General features: G+C 33.6%; 1 protein-coding gene across 1 annotated transcript in view; it reads left to right on the top strand.

Annotated features, from left to right (window-relative positions):
• The window catches only part of LOC139493894 (uncharacterized), a 482,493-nt gene that overhangs the window by 42,422 nt on the left and 417,825 nt on the right, over positions 1-22,246 (top strand). Inside the window, exons 5-6 of the mRNA XM_071282058.1 lie at positions 3,449-3,547; positions 4,708-4,806. Of these exons, the coding sequence (XP_071138159.1) occupies positions 3,449-3,547; positions 4,708-4,806 (198 nt within the window). The remainder of the gene's footprint in view (positions 1-3,448; positions 3,548-4,707; positions 4,807-22,246) is intronic.

The following is a 22,246-nucleotide window of genomic DNA, read 5'->3' as shown; positions in this document are numbered from 1 at the left end:
AGCAATGACACTCATTTGCTCAACACCAACATGTGACATAGCAATGACACTCTTATAATCAACACCAACATGTGACATATCAATGACACTCTTTACCTCAACACCAACATGTCACTGAGCAATGACACTCTTGACCTCAACACCAACATGTGACATAGCTATGACAATCTTTACCTCAACACCAACATGTGACATAGCGTTGACACTCATTTGCTCAACACCAACATGTGACATAGCAATGACACTCTTATAATCAACACCAACATGTGACATAGCAATGACACTCTTTACCCTAACACCAACATGTGATGTAGCAGTAACACTCTTTACCTCAACACCAACATGTGACATAGTAATGACATTCTTATAGTCAACACCAACATGTGACGTAGCAATGACACTCTTATACTCAACACCAGCATGTGACGTAGCAGTGACAGTCTTAACCTTAACACCAACAGGTGACATAGCAATGACACTCTTATAGTCAACACCAACATGGGACATATCAATGACACTATTTACCTCAACACCAGCATGTCACTAAGCAATGGCACTCTTTACCTCAACACCAACATGTGACATAGCAATTACAATCTTTATCTCAACACCAACATGTGACATAGCAGTGACAATCTTTACCTCAAGACCAACATGTGACATAGCAGTGACAATTTTTACCTCAACACCAACATGTGACATATCAATGACACTCTACCTCAACACCAACATGTCACTGAGCAATGACATTCTACCCAACACCAATATGTGACATAGCTATGACAATCTTTACATCAACACCAATATGTGACATAGCAATGACACTATTATAGTGAACACCAACATGTGACATATCAGTGACACTCTTTACCTCAACACCAACATGTGACATAACAATGACACTCATTTGCTCAACACCAACATGTGACATAGCAATGACACTCTTATAATCAACACCAACATGTGACATAGCAATATCACTCTTTACCTCAATGCCAACATTTGATATAGCAAAGACACTCTTTACCTCAACACCAACATGTGACATAGCAGTGATACTCTTATACTCAACACCAACATGTGACATAGCAATGACACTCTTAAACTCAACACCAACATATGACATAGAAGTGACGCAATTTACCTCAACACCAGCATGTGACATAGCAATAAAACTCTTTACCTCAACACCAACATTTGACAAAGTAATGACAATCTCTACCTCAACACCAATATGTGACATAGCAATGACACTCTTATAGTCAACACCAACATGTGACATAGCAGTGACACAATTTACCTCAACACCAGCATGTGATATAGCAATACAACTCTTATACTCAACACCAACATGTGACATAGCAATGACACTCTTATACTCAACACCAACTTGTCACTTAACAATGACACTCTTTACCTCAACACCAACATTTGACATAGCAATGACAATCTTTACCTCAACACCAATATGTGACATAGCAGTGACACTCTTATACTCAATATTATCATGTGACATAACAATGACACAACTACCTCAACACCAGCATGTGACATATCACTGACAACCTTTACCTCAACACCAACATGTGACATAGTAGTGACACTCTTATACTCAACACCATCATGTGACATAGCAATGATATTATTACACTCATCACAAACAAGTGACAGATCACACTTATTAGCCATTCAAACTTGAAAAAAATACAAACATTGCTTATTGCAGTTCTTCACTTATACTCACCACAAACAAAAGCCATTGCTATATTACACTTATACTCACCACATACACCATTGCTATATTACCCTTATACTCAGCACAAACATTCACCATTGCTATATTACCCTTATACTCAGCACACACATACACCATTGCTATATTACCATTTATACTCACCACACACATACACCATTGCTATATTACCGTTATACTCACCACAAATTACCGTTATACTCACCACAAATATACACCATTGCTATATTACCCTTATACTCAGCACAAACATACACCATTGCTATATTACCCTTATACTCACCACAAACATACACCATTGCTATATTACCCTTATACTCACCACAAACATACACCATTGCTATATTACCCTTATACTCACCACAAACATACACCATTGCTGTATTACCCTTATACTCACCACACACATACACCATTGATATATTACCCTTATACTCACCACAAACATACACCATTGCTATATTACCCTTACACTCACAACAAACATACACCATTGCTATATTACCCTTATACTCAGCACAAACATACATCATTGCTATATTACTCTTATACTCACCACATACACAATTGCTATAATACCCTTATACTCACCACAAACATACACCATTGATATATTACCCTTATACTCAACACAACATACACCATTGCTATATTACCCTTATACTCAACACAACATACACCATTGCTATATTACCCTTATACTCAGCACAAACAGACATCATTGCTATATTACCCTTATACTCACCACAAACATACACCACTGCTATATCACCCTTATACTCACCACAAACATACACCAATGCTATATTACCCTTATACTCACCACAACATACACCATTGCTATATTACCCTTATACTCACCACATACACATATGATATGAAGCAGCTGGTAGACACCCAACATTTTACACGGTAATACCACTAAATATTTTCTAAGCTTTGATCATTATTTTGAAATGACACAAAATACTGTTAATCAGACAGGTTTACAGGACAACACATATTTGTTAGAATTATATAAAGTGGGATCTTATTTTATTCGTAACACAGAACTGAATCAGATAGTTAAGGTTTTATTTTGTTTCCTGATGAAAAATTCTTTTGTAAACATCTGATTTTAATGAGAAGTTGATGAGAACAAGTTGTGTTAACATCTTTAGTTAGATAATATTAATTCTACAGACCTAATGTAAAACATCTTTTAAAAATAACAAATACTTGACAGAATTATATAAAGTGGGGTCTTATTTTTCTTGTCTCTTCGTACTGAATCAGAAAAAATAACTTGTTTTGATGTTTCTTGAAAAAAATATTTTTTTTAAAAACTGTTGATCATTCTACTTAATCATTGTTAATCAGACAGGTTTAATGGACAACAAATACTTGATAGAATTATATAAAGTGGGGTCTCATTTTAATTGTCTTGTCCAGCTGAGTCCATTGATATAAATATTGTTTATGTTTCTTGAAAAAAGTTTTTTTTTAACCTGACAGTTCTGATGGAAGTTCTGACATCTCACAATAAAACATGTTGTTTATTTGTTGTTTATGTAGAATATAGTTACAAGTGGGACTGGTTATTTTATTCAGTTTTAACCACTGATTCATGTGATATATATTTTGTTTATATTTATTACACAACATTGTCCAGTTTATGACACAAGTTTTGATGTCTGTTATATGTTGATATTACAGGGAGGACTGACACCATTAATGTGGGCGGCTAAGGGAGGACACCTGGAGGTAGTGACTTTCCTGGTCACTCACGGCAGTCAGTTAGAAGCTACAACCAAGGTAATGATAGATATAATCACCTTTCTCTGACTAAACATCACTTTATACAGAATCTACACAAAATCATGTTGTTAATCAGACAGGTTTAATGGACAACAAATATTTGTTAGAATTATATAAAGTGGGGTCTCATTTTATTCGTAACACAGAACTGAATCAGATAGTTAAGGTTTTATTTTGTTTCCTGACAAAAAATTATTTTGTTGACATCTGAATTTAATGAGAAGTTGATGAGAACAAGTTGTGTTAACATCTTTAGTCATATAATGTTAATTCTACAGATTTAATGTAAAACATCTTTTAAAAATAACAAATACTTGACAGAATTATATAAAGTGGGGTCTTATTTTTCTTGTCTCTTCGTACTGAATCAGAAAATATAAATTGTTTTAATGTTTCTTGAAAAAAAGTTTTTTCGATCATTCTACTGAATCAACATAAAATCATGTTGTTTATGATACATGTTAAATGGACAACAAATACTTGTAAAACTTATATAAAGTGAGGGTTGCTATTATTTGACTTGTTACACTTATATAATTTAGACTTTACTAATCTTTTTTTACCTGTTTTGTTTCACTGAATCAGAAAATATACATAAAATTTATATATACACAAATATAATTGGATATTTTCTTACCCAATGTTATATTTCTTACATTCGGTAAATTGTTTGACTCCTCTCATTATTTTTTTTATCACACACCATTAACATGTTTATATTTTTATCTTGTTATAGGATGGAGAAACAGCTTTACATTATGCTGCTCGGAATGGATATAACAATGTAACAAAATTGTTAATAGATCAAGGATGCAATCCTTGGGTGAAATCAAAACAGGTAACATTCAGTTTTATTGTTATTAGATAGATAGATATTTTATTCTCTTGTCCAGCTGAGTCCATTGATATAAATATTGTTTATGTTTCTAGAAAAAAGTTTTTTTTTAACCTAACAGTTCTGATGGAAGTGCTGACATCTCACAATAAAACATGTTGTTTATTTGTTGTTTATGTAGAATATAAATACAAGTGTGACTGGTCATTTTATTCAGTTTTGACCACTGATTCATGTGATATATATTTTGTTTATATTTATTACACAACATTGTCCAGTTTATGACACAAGTTTTGATGTCTGTTATATGTTGATATTACAGGCTGGAGAGACACCATTAATGTTGGCGGCTCTGTACGGACAGCTGGAGGTGGTGACTTACCTAGTCACTCACGGAAGTCAGTTAGAAGCTACATCCATGGTAATGATAGATATAATCACCTTACTCTGACCAAACACCACTTTATACAGAATCTACACAAAATCATGTTGTTAATCAGACAGGTTTAATGGACAACAATTATATAAAGTGGGGTCTCATTTTATTCGTAACACAGGACTGAATCAGATAGTAAAGGTTTTATTTTGTTTCTTGACGAAAAATTATTTTGTAAACATCTGATTTTAATGAGAAGTTGATGAGAACGAGTTGTGTTAATTTAGTCAGATAATGTTAATTCTACAGATTTAATGTAAAACATCTTTTAAAAATAACTAATACTTGACAGAATTATATAAAGTGGGGTCTTATTTTTCTCGTCTCTTTGCACTGAATCAGAAAATACTACTCGTTTTAATGTTTCTTCAAAAAAAGTTTTTTTTTCAACTTTGGTAGTTCTACTGAATCAAAATAAAATCGTGTTGTTTATCATACATGTTTTAAAAATGGACAACAAATACTTGTGAGACTTATATAACGTTATTATTTGACTTGTTACACTTATATAATTAAGAGTTTATTATTTTTGTTTACCTTTTTTTGTTTCATTGAATCAGAAAAAGTGAATTTATATCTTAATCTACCATTTAATAGTTTATACACAAATATAATTGGATATTTTCTTACCAGATGTTATATTTCTTACATTTGGTAAATTGTTTGACTCCTCTCATGATTTTATTATCACACACCATTAACATGTTTATATTTTTCTATTGTTATAGGGTGGATACACAGCTTTACATCATGCTGCTCAGTTTGGAGAGATTGATATAGTAAAATTGTTAATAGATCAAGGATGCAGTCCTTGGGTGAAATCAAAACAGGTAACATTCAGTTTTATTCTTATTTGATAGATAGATATTTTATTCTCTAAAAACTAAATACAAGTCAACAGAAAAAGTACAAATACAATATAAATACAAATACCATAGTTTTAAGTTTATGATGAAATACCTGTATAATAAACAGGTTAAACTAAATATGAAGAAATCAGTTTGTGCTTAACTTTTACATGGAGGGAAAAACCTTTTTATTAATACACTTAATGGATCAACGCAGTTTTCTAAAGGAGGCCTTCATAGGTATAAGATTTTCAGATTTTATTTTTTTTTCATTAAATTGAAATTTCATTTATTACCTTAAGTAGTTATTACTTTATCATTATGGTACAAGAATCATTCCAAAAAATCAATTGGTGTTGGCCTCAGGTGACTTTTAAACTGTAGATATCATTGGAAAAGCTCCAAATTATCTCCCTTTTGTGCAAAAATGCAATTTTTGGCATTAAAATTGAAATATCTTTTTTAACTCATTGGTGACCTAAGGCAGATTGTGATCGTAAACAATTAATTGAGACACGCGAGCCTCCTTTAAACTGATTGTTTTTTGTCGAGCTTGCGACTTTAATCTCAGTGATCAAGCAGTGGCGGCGGTGTTAGATAACTTCTTAAAAGCTTTATATTTTAGAAGGTGGTAGACCTGAATGCTTCATATTTTGTATATGGATGCCTCATTTTACGAAGTTTCCGCCAGTCACATTTCCAATGTCCTTGACCTCATTTTCATGGTTCAGTGACTACTTGAAAAAAACTTTTTTTTGTAATGTTAAATTCTCTTTTATAAGAAATAGTATAACTATATTTGGTATGTGCGTACCTTGCAAGGTCCTCATGCCCGTCAGACAGTTTTCACTTGACCTTGACCTCATTTCATGAATCAGTGAACATTCAACAAGGTTAAGTTTTGGTGGTCAAGTCCATATCTCAGATACTATTGGAAGGACTGTAAGGTGTACATGTCCAACTGGCAGGTGTCATATGACTTTGACCTCATTTTCATGGTTCAGTGGTTATAGTTAAGTGTTTGTGTTTTGGTCTGTTTTTCCTATACTGTATGCAATATGTCTACTATATTTGGTGTATGGAATGATTGTAAAGTGTACATGTCTAGCTGGCAGGTGTCAACTGACCTTGACCACATTTTCATGGTTGAATGGTCAAATATAAAAAAGAAAATGTGGTATGATTGCCAATGAAACAACTGTCCACAAGAGACCAAAATAACAAAGACATTAACCGTACGGCCTTCAACAATGACAAAACCCATACTGCATAGTCAGCTATAAAAGGCTCCGATAAGACAATGTAAAACAATTCAAACCAGAAAACTAACTGCCTTATTTATATAAAAAATGAACGAAAAGTTAAGTTTTTGAGTTTTGGTCTTTGTTTCTAATACTACATAATGTATATACAAAAGGTCAACTATATTTGGTGTATGGAAATATTTTATGATCAATATGTCAGTCGCGTAGGTTTTATTTGACCTTGACCTCATTTTCAGGGTTCATTGCTCAGTGTTAAGTTTTTGGGTTATGGTCTGTTTTTCTTAAACTATAAGCAATAGGTCAACTATATTTTTTGTATGAAAGAAAAAAACCTACACCAATCCTAAACTACTGACACAACTACCATCTCATCATACTCCAACAACACACCCTACATCAATCATAAACTACTGACACAACTACCATCTCATCATACTCTACCAACACACCCTACATCAATCCTAAACTACTGACACAACAACATATCATCATACTCTACAAACACACCCTGTATCAGTCATATACTACTGACACAACTACCATCTCATCATACTCTACCAACACACCCTGCATCAATCATATACTACTGACACAACTACCATTTCATCATACTCTACCAACACACCCTGCATCAATCATATACTACTGACACAACTACCATCTCATCATACTCCACCAACACACCCTACATCAATCATATACACTACTGACATAGCTACCATCTCATCATACTCTACCAAGATACCTAACACCAATCCTACAGTACTGACACAACTACCATCTCATCATACTCCACCAACAAATTCTACATCAATCATATACTACTGACACAACTACCATCTCATCATACTCTACCAACACACCCTGCATCAATCATATACTACTGACACAACTACCATCTCATCATACTCTACCAACACACCCTGTATCAGTCATATACTACTGACACAACTACCATCTCATCATACTCTACCAACACACCCTGCATCAATCATATACTACTGACACAACTACCATTTCATCATACTCTACCAACACACCCTGCATCAATCATATACTACTGACACAACTACCATCTCATCATACTCCACCAACACACCCTACATCAATCATATACACTACTGACATAGCTACCATCTCATCATACTCTACCAAGATACCGAACACCAATCCTACAGTACTGACACAACTACCATCTCATCATACTCCACCAACACACCCTACATCAATCCAACACTACTGACACAACTACCATCTCATCATACTCCACCAACACACCCTACATCAATCCTAAACTACTGACACAACTACCATCAAATCATCTTCTATCAACACACCCTACATCAATCATATACTAATGACAACTACCATCAAATCATACTCCACCAACACACCCTACATCAATCATATACTACTGATACAACTATCGTCTCATCATACTCTACCAACACACCCTACACCAATCCTACACTACTGACAAAACTACCATCTCATCATACTCTACCAACACACCCTGCATCAATCATATACTACTGACACAACTACCATCTTATCATACTCCACCAACACACCTACCACCAATCATACACTGCTTACACAACTACCATCTCATCATACTCTACCAACACACCCTACACCAATCCTACACAACTGACACAACTACCATCTCATCATACTCTACCAACATACCCTACATCAATCATATACTACTGACACAACTACCATCAAATCATCTTCTACCAACACACCCTACATCAATCATATACTAATGGCAACTACCATCAAATCATACTCCATCAACACACCCTACATCAATCATATACTACTGATACAACTATCATCTCATCATACTCTACCAACACACCCTACACCAATCCTAAACTACTGACACAACTACCAACTCATCATACTCCATCAACACACCCTACATCAATCATATACTACTGACACAGCTACCATCTCATCATACTCCACCAACACACCTCACACCAATCCTACACTACTGACACAACTACCATCTCATCATACTCCAAAAACACACCCTACACCAATCCTAAACTACATCAATCATATACTACTGATACAACTATCATCTCATCATACTCTACCAACACACCCTACACTAATCCTACACTACTGACAACTACCATCTTATCATACTCCACCAACACACCTACCACCAATCATACACTGCTTACACAACTACCATCTCATCATACTCTACCAACACACCCTAAACCAATCCTACACAACTGACACAACTACCATCCCATCATACTCCACCAACACACCCTACATCAATCATATACTACTGACATAACTACAATCTCATCATACTTTACCAACACATCCTACATCAATCCAATTACACATCTTAACACCAATCATACTCTACCAACACACCCTTCACCAACCCTACACTACTGACGCAACAACCATCCCATCATACTCCATCAACACCCCCTACATCAATCATATACTACTGACACAGCTACCATCTCATCACACTCCACCAACACACCCTACACCAATCCTACACTACTAACACAACTACCATCTCATCATACTCCACCAACATACCCTACACAAATCCTAAACTACTGACACAACTACCATCTCATCATACTGAACCAACACACCCTACATCAATCCAATTACACATCTTAACACCAATCATACACTACCAACACATCAACCATCTATTCATACTCCAATTACACATCTAACTCCAAAAATACACTACCAGCACATCCACCATCTAATCATAGTTCAATTACACATCTTACACTAATCCTACAGCACCAGCACATCAACCATCCAATCAAACCTTACCATCATAACTACCATCTTATCACATTCAACCAACATACCTTACACTAATTATACACTACTAACAAAGCTGTGATCTTATCCTACTCCAGCAACACATCATACACTACCAACACAACTACAATCTTATCATATTTTACCAACACACTTGATACCAAGCATTCACTAATTAATCAATTAGCCAATATAAAAAGTATAAAACAAGAACAGTGTTACCCACATATTTCAGACTTTTATAATGCAGGTGTCATTTTGCTTGTAAATAGAGCACAAACAAGAAAAATGATACTCCACAGCAACATATATTACAGTTTTCTTCATGTGTCATTAATATTATGATATTGAAAAGAGCACAAACAAGAAAAGTGACACTTCGCAGTAACATATGTTAGCCTTTTACTTGTGTGTCATATTGGTTGTCAATAAAGCACTTTATAGAATAATAATACTCTCATTATCCATGTGAATTGAACACATACCACGAATAATGACACTCCACAGTAACATATGTCAGCCTTTTACTTATTTGTGATATTAGTTGTCAATAAAACACATACTTGAATAATAATATTATTATTCATGGGAATCGAACACAAAGCACGAAAAATGACACTCTGCAGTAACATGTGTCAGCCTTTTACTCATGTGTCATAGTGGTTGTCATAAAGCAAGTACTAGAATAATAATACTCTCATTGTCAATGTGAATCGAACAAAAATCACGAATAATAACACTCCACAGTAACATATGTAAGCTTTTTACTCATGTGTCACAGTTGTTGTCAATAAAGCACGTACTAGAACAATAATATGGACTGTCATCATCCATGTGAATCGAACAAAAATCATGACTTATGACACTCCAAAGATACATATGTCAGCATTTTATGCAGGTGTCATAGTTGTTGTCAATAAAGCACTTACTAGAATAATATTACCAGATTACTGTCATTGTCAATGTGAATCAAACAAAAATCACGAAAAATTACACCCAGAGTAACGTATGTCAGCCTTTTACTCATGTGTCATAGAAGCTGTCAATAAAGTATGTACTAGAGTAATATTACGCTGAATTGAACACAAAATACGAATAATAGAACTCCACAGTAATACATGTCAGCCTTTTACTCATGTGCTATTAAACTTGTGAATATAGAGCAAGAAAGAATATACTAGGAGTCGCACATAAACATGATTATTTCTTCAAGAAATAATCAGAGATATGTATGAATAAAGAAACAATTCCAGCTGTATTTTGCAGAATGTATTTTAATATAACAGTTGTACCAGTAATATGAGATTCTTCATATGTTTCAAATATGTAGAGTAAGTAAAATCCCTTACACTCTGTTGTTACCTATTACAAGTTAATGACACAGACAAAATTAACTGTAGTTTCCAGACAGATTGTTGAATTATCATAAAGATAGCTTTATTTCTTGTAGTTTGTTTGGTTTTAATGTGATATTTTGCATACTGCAATATTTTCTTTAACAGTAAAATCTCAAACATTATTCATTGATCTCTTTATAATGTTTCTTCATATTCAATGATATTTGTTGTTGGTTTAGGTTCACTGTTCTTGCAATTGATGCAACAGTTACCTATTATTTATTGCATTATACATGTTATAAAGGTAACATTAGTGCAATAATTTACCTATTATTTATCGTTTTGAATTGTATAGGTAACATTAATGCAACAATTACCTATTATTTATCGTTTTACATTGTACATGTTGTATAGGTAAAATTTATTCAACAGTTACCTATTACTTAATGTTTTACAGTTTTTTAAATAAAAGATATATATGTGTATAATTAATGACAGATTATTTGATTGTATTTCAGGGTAAAACTCCTTATGATCAGGTAACAATATACAGCTATGATGATGAAGAGACAAAAAGGAAGAAGAAAGAAGTGATGGACTTCCTTAAGGTAAATAGTCTTGTCTTACTTTAAAAGATATTTACAGATTATGAGAGACAAAACAGACTTGGTACATAGAAATTACAATTAAACAGTTGCCTGTAGTTTTCAATGTCATTGTAGTAATTTTTGTCAGTTAACAATGTAAGTTGACAATTCCAAGCTTGTTGCCTAATATACATGTTGGCATATGTGAAAGACAAATGTTTAAAATCTGTGTTCTCATCTGTTGGATGTCTCTTATTTTTTGTGTCATCAGCTTGGTATATCCTAGGTATATACACTACAGTCCAGGTGGACTTTGTCATTTCCACTCGCCCACGGTGGACAAACCAATGCCGTCCACTCTCTGTCCACCGTGGGCGTGGTGCCCACCCTATGCCGTGGACATCCGTGGGCGTAGTGCCCACCCTATACCAAGGACAGCTGTGGGCGTGGTGTCCACCCTATATTGAGGACAGCCGTTGCCATAGAATGCCCACGGTATACAGTGGAAAGAAGTGTGCAAAATTGTGGATATAACTCGTGATTTTCGGATAGTTAGATGCTTTTTATATAATATTTCATGCACTTTTCATCTTTGTAAGAGACGTTTAAGGGTCATAACCTTTACCAGTTCACCGAATGAATCAACTTTGCCTACAGGTGTTAATAATTTTGACAAGTTTTCGGAATGTGGAAGGTTACCGAAGGAGATTTCGCTTAACAACATTTATTTAACAAATTAAACAAAACTTACCTAAGTTGTAGTTTGATGTTAATTTGGTAAGGTCCAATCTACCAGAATCACATGAGTGAACAGATGATCACATGATGCAAATCAGACTTCAGAGTGGAGAAAGTCAGGAACTGAAACTTCCATAATGAGGGTGGGCACAAATCACAACTCGGGCGGGCATGTGATTCTGGTAGATTGGACCTTACCAAATTAACATCAAACTACAACTTAGGTAAGTTTTGTTTAATTTGTTAATTAAGTAAGTCCAATCTACCTATAGAATCACATGAGTCTTTAGAGTTCAGTTCTGCACTTTCAGTAAAAATCTATGTAAAGTAGCAACAGTTATACTAAAAACACTACATATTCCACTACTTGGAAACTCTACTAATTCTAAATTTCGGAATTATATACATCCTTATATACACAAACTATCTTATTTTCTCTTGGCCAATAAGATTTCATTACTGAAGGAGCTGTCATTAGTAATTGGTCTTTGATAAAATTTTCGAAACACACTATCTTTCCTCCATCCAGCTGTGCGAAGAATTGTAGCTATAGGAATTCGACCACTAACATAGGAAGTAGCAGCTCCTCTAGTACTATGAGGTGTAAAGATTGTCATATCTATTCCAGCCATAATTAAAACTTGTTTAATCCACTTAGCAATGGTACCCTTTTTTACAGGTTTATACGGTTTTTGGAAACTCAAAAACAATTGAGTGTTATTTAATCTTAATTTATTTGTGCGTTCTAAATATTCATGTAATGTATGAACCACGCAAATCCTATAATCTGGCTTAAATGCTTCTATAAATATCTCTGGTAACTGATATCCAGGTCTAGTTTGCTTAAGCAAGTCTCCATATCTAATTTTAACTGAGTATGTATCAAGTTCCAAATTCCTAATATCTATTAAGAAAATACTCTGCATTCTCTGACCTGTTGTCAAAGCTAATAACATAGCCAATTTAAATGTTATGTTTTTTAATGTAATATCTTTGTTCCAAGTCTTTAAAAGACTTAGCACCATTTCCACATTCCAGGTACAATTATACCTAGGTAAAACAGGTTTCTTATTAAATATTCCCTTCATAAATTGTTTAACATGAAAATGTTTTCCAATTTGCACATTAGTAATAAGATAAACATAACTAGATACTGCTGATCTGCTGATTTAGCAGTATTAACAGCACTATATCCTAAGCCGTTTAGATGCAATTCTAACAAAAATTTTAATACACTATTTACAGATGGATCAAATCGATCCGTTTTTTCTCTGTCACAAAAAAGCAGCCACTTTTTGATATATGTCCCATACTGTTTTTTGGTAGAATCTCTCCAGGAATTGATGATGATGTCGGCAGCCTCTGCTGATACTCCTCCCTCACACATTTTATTCCTGAGATCTTGAAAGCCGCCAATCTCATGTTTTTCAAAGGATGAGTTTGATTTGTTTTGGGATTCATCAGAATCGTTTCCACTTTTGGCAAAATATATGGTTGATCGCAAATCATTTGTAGTAGCTGCGGAAACCAAGGCTGTGTTGAAAATAAAGGTGCTATGACTAATGCGGTTGCCTTTTCCTGACAAATTTTCTGTAACACTGCACTGATCACACTGAAAGGAGGGAATATATATGCATAAAATGTATTCCAAGTTAAAGAGAATGCATTAACAGCCAAAGCCTTCACATCCGGGCCAAAGGATACATATTGTTCTAATCTATTGTTATGTTTTGATGCAAATAAATCAATGTCACATGGACCAAGTTTATTCATTATACACTCAAAAATACTATCAATAATCATCCATTCCATATCTGAATTAGACTTGTGTCTGCTTAACGCATCTGCTTTTATATTTAACTTCCCTGGGATATGAAAAACACTAAGCCAAATTTGTCTATGTATACACCACAACCATATCTCTTTAGCTAAATTATTTAACTCTTCTTTTCTTCCTCCCATTTTATTCAAATACTTAATAGCAGTTGTATTATCAAGAAATAATTGTACATGTTCATTACAAGTTCTGCAACAAAAGGCTTTTAATGCAAGAAAAGCTGCTTTCAGTTCCAAAAAATTTATATGTTTATTACGTTCACTCAAACTCCAAACACCTGATAATGTAAGATTATTTGTTACATCAAGAGCTCCATATCCTAACATACTACTGTCAGATTCAATTTTTCTATCTGGTGGCTTAAAAACAATTGGTTTATAACTATTATGAATGTTTTCAATCCACCAGTTTATACATTGTTTACTCTCATTTGATAATATAATTTTAGCATCAAAATTTCCTTTATTCAATTTTAATTCAACATCCTTTTGTATTTCTAAAGTTTTGTAAAAAACTGGTGCATATAAGACACCATGTTCACTAGCAACCAATTTTCCAATTAACTGCGCAAATTCACGTATGGTAACAAAACACTTCCTTAACAAAGTTCTGCATAATTCCACAATATTTGCAACTTTCTTTGGTGCTAATTTCACTACCATGCTCACAGAATCTATACTGAATCCTAAAAATTCAATGTTTTGAGCAGGCACAACAACTGATTTTTCTTTATGTATAGTAAATCCAAGGCTATCAAACAATTTCATTGTTTCTTGAACATTATTTAGACATTCCTCATAAGTATCCCCTACCAATAAAATGTCATCAATATACGCACAATTAACATATCCTTCTTTCCTTAAAGAAGATAACACAGGTTTTAACAACTTTGTGAAAATGCGAGGAGCTGGTGATAAACCATTAGGCATAGCTGTAAACTGATACAATTGACCTTTCCAAGTAAATCTCAAAAATTTTCTATCTTCCTTTTTTATTCCTAAGCTGTAATATGCATCTTTTATATCCAACTTTGCAAAGAAATTTTTATTTTTTACTAATTCTAATGCTGACTTGAAAGTTTCCATCTTGAAATGTTTATATTCCAAATGCTCATTCAGATTACTTAAATTTAATATTAATCTAAATGATCCATCAGCTTTAGGCCTAATAAAAATACTAGATAATACTTCCCCATACTGATGAATTACAGGTTCAATAACCTTTTTGTGTAAAAATTTTGTTAACAGATTGTCGATAACTATTTGTTCACTTTCATTAAATTTAATTTCTTTCCGTGAACATGTACCACATGGTTCACATTCAAATTCCAAGTGATAACCTTGACAAACAATATTCAAGAGGTTTCTATCACTTGTAATTGTTTTCCATGTCTCACTATACTGAGATATTTTCCCCGCAACAAAGTTGTCAGTAGTATTATGCAGACAATTAAGAATTAATAATGTACATGTACTTACATTACTATTACTAACTGTGTCCATTTCTAATGACCCAGATTCCCCTTTCCATTCTTGTTGTAGGGTTTCTTCTGCTCTCGTCGAATCTGGGCCTTTTTGGCTAAAAAATTGTTTTTAAAACCACTTTTCCCTTTGAAACTTCCATTGGCATTGTCAGACTTAAAATTATCATTCCGAGAATAAGTGTCCTTAACTTCAGGAACATGTGCCTTATCCCTGTTCCATGTACTTTTAACTTTCATTTTATTGCCCAGTTTAGTACTATCGTCTATTTCTTTCATCCGTTGTTCCAGATTTTCTCTGTCCCCAAATAAATAGTTCGGCGAAATTTTCTCATCTTCGTGGCTCAGGGCTAAATATTTTTTGTCTAAAGCTGGCGTTAGCAACTTCCTTCTTTGACTAGACAGATCTCTATGAGCATACAACAACAAATTAAGGGAGTCCAGGGATAGTTCAAACGTTTCTTCCGATTCTTCCGATGAGCTTTTCAAAGACTTTTCCATTAGCTGAACAACCGGTATCATCCCTTTAACAAGATACCCCTGGGTTCTTTGCAAGGATCTGTCATTATCTTTCAGACGTTTAGATGTTTCCTTAGAACTCCACAGCACTTTGTTCACTTTAGGAACCTCTAGAAATTCACAATTCTCTGGCCGAACAAATTTATCCACTAATTCCTGAACTTCTTTATTTTTATGATCTACGGCAGACTCCGCCCCTTGATTAACAATTTTTGCTATCTCATCGTGTACCGGCGATCCTAATCTTGGTTTCTTGGACAAAATGTTCTCAACTTTTTTCATTTTTTCCATTTTGGACATACTCGTCGTAACTTTTATTCTTTTTTGAGGTGGTTCCTCCGCCACATGATCCTCCTCATCTTCCTGGGAAGACTCATAATCCCGTTCCGATTCCTCCTCCGAGACACTGTCATAAAAAGTATTCGGAGATTTGCCCCGTCTATTGTTTCTCAACTGCGTCGGCGCACTAGGCCCAATTGAATCAGCTGTTTTGTGAAGAACCGCATTTTTAATTTCAATTACGGACTTGGTAAGCTCATTAATTGCTTACTGCTGTTCAAAATAAAGTTTTTGATTGTTAATCAATTGCTCATTGTATTGAGCTAACAAATCCGGTCTCTGTTGATTAACTTCGACACTTGCGGTAAAGGGTACATAATTAGGCTCCGCCCCCTTTTTATACGACCGCAAAATTTGAAAAATTTTTCGTCGTATATTGCTATCACGTTGGCGTCGGCGTCGTCGTCGTCGTCGTCGTCGTCCTGCGTCCGAATACTTTTAGTTTTCGCACTCTAACTTTAGTAAAAGTGAATGGAAATCTATGAAATTTTAACACAAGGTTTATGACCACAAAAGGAAGATTGGTATTGATTTTGGGATTTTTGGTCCCAATATTTTAGGAATTAGGGGCCAAAAAGGGCCCAAATAAGCATTTTCTTGGTTTTCGCACTATAACTTTAGTTTAAGTTAATAGAAATCTATGAAATTTTGACACAAGGTTTATGACCACAAAAGAACGGTTGGGATTGATTTTGGGAGTTTTGGTTTCAACAGTTTAGGAATTAGGGGCCAAAAAAGGGCCCAAATTAGCATTATTCTTGGTTTTCGCACAATAACTTTAGTTTAAGTAAATAGAAATCAATGAAATTTAAACACAATGTTAATGACTACAAAAGGAAGGTTGGTATTGATTTTGGGAGTTTAGGTCCCAACAGTTTAGGAATTAGGGGCCAAAAAGGGACCCAAATAAGCATTTTTCTTGGTTTTCGCACCATAACGTTAGTATAAGTAAATAGAAATCTATGAAATTTAAACACAAGGTTTATGACCATAAAAGGAAGGTTGGGTTTGATTTTGGGAGTTTTGGTCCTAACAGTTTAGGAATAAGGGGCCCAAAGGGTCCAAAATTGAACTTTGTGTGATTTCATCAAAAATTGAATAATTGGGGTTCTTTGATATGCCAAATCTAACTATGTATGTAGATTCTTAATTTTTGGTCCCGTTTTCAAATTGGTCTACATTAAGGTCCAAAGGGTCCAAAATTAAACTTAGTTTGATTTTAACAAAAATTGAATCCTTGGGGTTCTTTGTTATGCTGAATTTAAAAATGTACTTAGATTTTTAATTATTGGCCTAGTTTTCAAGTTGGTCCAAATGGGGGTCCAAAATTAAACTTTGTTTGATTTCATCAAAAATTGAATAAATGGGTTCTTTGATATGCCAAATCTAACTGTGTATGTAGATTCTTAATTTTTGGTCCAGTTTTCAAATTGGTCTACATTAAGGTCCAAAGGGTCCAAAATTAAACTAAGTTTGATTTTAACAAAAATTAAATTCTTGGGCTTATTTGATATGCTTTATCTAAATATGTACTTTGATTTTTGATTATGGGCCCAGTTTTCAAGTTGGTCCAAATCAGGATTCCATATCAAGTATTGTGCAATAGCAAGAAATTTTCAATTGCACAGTATTGCACAATAGCAAGAAATATCTAATTGCACAATATTGTGCAATAGCAATTAATTTTCAATTGGAGTTATCTTTCTTTGTATAGAATAGTAGTTGATAATATATGTTGGAAATTTGCCAGACATGACTATGATGTCATTTTATATTTTCATTTGCCAATAACTTTATGTAAATAACTTCATTGGAAATTTGCCAATATAAAATGTTGCTGATGAAGCTTTTTTCCTTATTTTATCTAAAATGTTTTTAGATAATGTATGTTGGACATTTGCCAGACATGACTATGATGTCATTTCTATTTTTATTTGCCAATAACTTTATGTAAATAACTTCATTGGAAATTTGCCAATATAAAATGTTGCTGATGAAGTTTTTTTTATTGTTTTATACAATAAACAATGTATATTCACTTTTACTACCAACCAATCTTTACCATTCAGTGATAACAAGCACTTTATTTTACATTTTAATATTTTATGATGTATTTAAAAGAGTAGTTATTGTTGCAAACTCCATTAGAAATTTGAATTGATATCAGTTTTGGAAAAAGGGAAACGGGGATGTGAAAAAAGGAGGGGGGGTTTAATTTTTGTCATTTCAGATTTCATAAATAAAAAGAAAATTTCTTCAAACATTTTTTTGAGAGGATTAATATTCAACAGCATAGTGAATTGCTCAAAGGCAAAAAAAACTTTTAAGTTCATTAAACCACATTCATTCTGTGTCAGAAACCTATGCTGTGTCAACTATTTAATTTTAGATTTAAAAAGTTTGAAGAAGAAATTTTTAATTGATTTGTAAAATCTTGACATTTGTTTTGTGTAAAAAAAAACCATGTAATGTCAAAAATTTGATCACAATCCAAATTCAGAGCTGTATCACGCTTGAATGTTTTGTCCATACTTGCCCCAACTGTTCAGGGTTCGACCTCTGCGGTCGTATAAAGCTGCGCCCTGCGGAGCACCTGGTTGTTTTTATCAACAGTTACTGTTGCTCGCTTCGGAACAGAATGTAAACGGGTAGGCTGTGAAGATGATGGAGCGCCAGTATGAATCAACTGAAGAGAACCATCATCCTTCACCACTATTGCCTGGTCTTGGAAAACATTGCAGTTTTCCACCACTGGATCCAAAATAATAAATTCCTCTGCCATTGTTCGGAATTTCCTAAACACACGTGCCCTCTCTATCAGCGCAAACACATTAACAAAGAAAATTGTTTACAAACATAATTTCATGTCAAATGAAAATTATGAATAACATCACTATAGTAAAACTTTCAAACTACGAACAATTCCTGACTATCCAAACACTAACATATACGAAATTTTAATTTTTTGTCTCCTAAATAAATAGTCTAACTTTGCATTACAAAGGATCAACCTCGTTCTGATTTGCATCATGTGATCATCTGTTCACTCATGTGATTCTATAGGTAGATTGGACTTACTTAATTATTTTTTAATCATTAGAGATACAGATTCTCGCATAGTAGCTCGTGGATTTTCTGATTTTGTCTTGCCGAGATCGGATTTTTAAATTGAAAATTAAACTGTCGGAGACATTGTACCCACGTTACTTGAGCTTTTGATTGATAACCGGACGTATTTCGTATAATTACGTGGAAATTATCAAGTGCAAAATAACATTCATTATCGCTCATTTTTAAGGAACAGTCATGTAGATAAATGATGTGAAAATGTTTTGTCCTTACAAATATATTATCCATATTAAATCAAGGATACCATTAATTTGTGTTAACCTTGCGGAAGAATATCTCAAGAAGGTTTCCAAAAATTGCGGGAAAATTTGAATGCCTACTCAAATCTACCTACTGAAATCCAATCTATTAGAAAAACTAATTATTTCAAAAGAATGACCACTATGCACTTCCACTGCACTATCATTAGAATACTAGTAGAATAGAATGAATGATATACAAATAGATAAAAATTACATATAACTGTTATACATATATTTGTCGTATTATGAAACCGTAATTTACAGATTGTCACCTTATTGTAAGCAATCAGCAAAGAAGCATGAATATTGAGCACGTGTACAACATATACAATCAGAATATAGTTTATTTAAATGACATATCGATGCGTATTGCGATCGATGGTTTTTTACGAGAAAGGTCACGCTAAGGTTACTTGCATACGGAAAATATGTCGGTGAATTGCATCCTGGAATCAAGCAATTAAAAAAAGTAATCTTCTTCTAAATGTGGACAAGTTAAAGAAATTTCTTCAGAAAAAAGTATATGACAGTACATATGTTTTAGAATGAAAACTATACTTATACATTAATGTTATAGTTATAAAAAAACATATGCATCATTTTTTTTTTGAGGTTTCATATGACTTTAATTTAATATATAACAACAAACTAGAGTATACTGATTAACAATATAATAGTTGTTACGTTGAGGTTGAATTCACGGTCATTTATTCATCATCCACACAGGAACTTGTCTCCGGAAAACATGTGTCTGTGAAGTGTACCTTAACCTAACTTTTGGGTATAGAGATGGGATTTTTTTTCCCAGGTAGGTTAAGGCACTTTTAAACATAAATATGGGCAAAATGTGATATTTCAAGAAAACAATTGTTTTAACAACAATTCATAAATTTTATTCTTACTACATGAATATATAAATTCAACAACTATCAGTAAACCGAAATTTTGGTCATGATCGCCTAGGTCACGTGACTTCCACAGGGGTAAAATGCCTTAATCAAATTGGCAAAAAACGGGTTACTACACTGAATATAAATCTACAAAGTTTTTTTTAAACGAATCCTTGTGCTTTCCCGATGCTTAAAAGTGCTGCGCGATTTTCCAGAAGTGAACATATTAAATTAAAATAATATTTTTAGTTTACCCGGCAGCATATGACGTTAAATTTGTACATAGTTTCGTTTTTAATTTGACTACTGTTTCATATTCATTAAGCGCGCAGCACTTTTCTATTAGGTAATAACTATAGCTTTCTATTTCGGTTGATTTTTTTGAGAAATATCGTCTCTGGTAACCCGCTTTTTGTGAATTTAGATTTCGTAACTATGGTTTCGATAAATTGTCTATGTCATTCAAGTGCACTGACAACCCGAACAATCATCAAAGAACCGCAACTCTGTTGTCACAATTAACGATTCTGGAGTATTTACATTAATATGAGGCAGGCATTACCTGTAAATGGGGACGAAGTCTGTATGAATTATTTTTTTGTAACTTTTTGTAATATTTGTTAAAAAAAAGAAACAGAAATACCGTAACATCCCATACAGAAAAAATGATCACTAGGCCAACTGCATTGCTCAACTGGCCGCCAGTTGAGCTAACAGTTGAGGGCCAGTTGAGGGCTAGCTGGCCATCAGTTGAGCAAATAATTGAGGGCCAGTTGAGGGCTAGCTGGATTTTTGCCATGCAAATTAGGTAGCCCTCAACTATCAATGCTCAACTTTATGCAAATTAGTTTAGCAACGTTGAGAAAATATCATAGTTGAGGGCTAGGTGTCCAACAGTTGAGCAATTAGAGTTGAGGGCTACCTGGCCAACAGTTGAGGACCCGGTCATTAAAAGTTGAGGGCTAGGTGGCCAATGGATGAGGACCAGGTCATTAAAAGTTGAGGGCTAGGTCTTAAAAATTTGAGCATTATGTGGTAATTGCAAACTGATGACCACACATTGTAGAAAAAATAAATTTAAATTGTGTATTTTTATAGCCAAAATACTGCTGAAAGATCTTAACTCACAACATACTACATGAATGCTTTATCCTTGCGTTTTAGAAGTTATCTAGCAAATAAGAATAGATCTCTAGTTTTATACCAAATTCATTATATTAGAATATTCTTATTTTATTAGTAATACTTTCTAAAACAAATTGTCTTAATAATAAAATAAACCTGTCTTACACATTTTGACAATATATAAATTAATGCATAAATATATTGTCTCATTTTATTCTTCACTCTTTAAAGTTTATAAAGAAAACACTTTAGATATCATTATTTTG

This window comes from Mytilus edulis, chromosome 11, assembly GCF_963676685.1.
Source record: "Mytilus edulis chromosome 11, xbMytEdul2.2, whole genome shotgun sequence".
Taxonomy (NCBI): Eukaryota; Metazoa; Mollusca; class Bivalvia; order Mytilida; family Mytilidae; genus Mytilus; species Mytilus edulis.
Note: the sequence above shows the minus strand (reverse complement) of the source record. Positions and strands in the feature narration are given on the sequence as shown.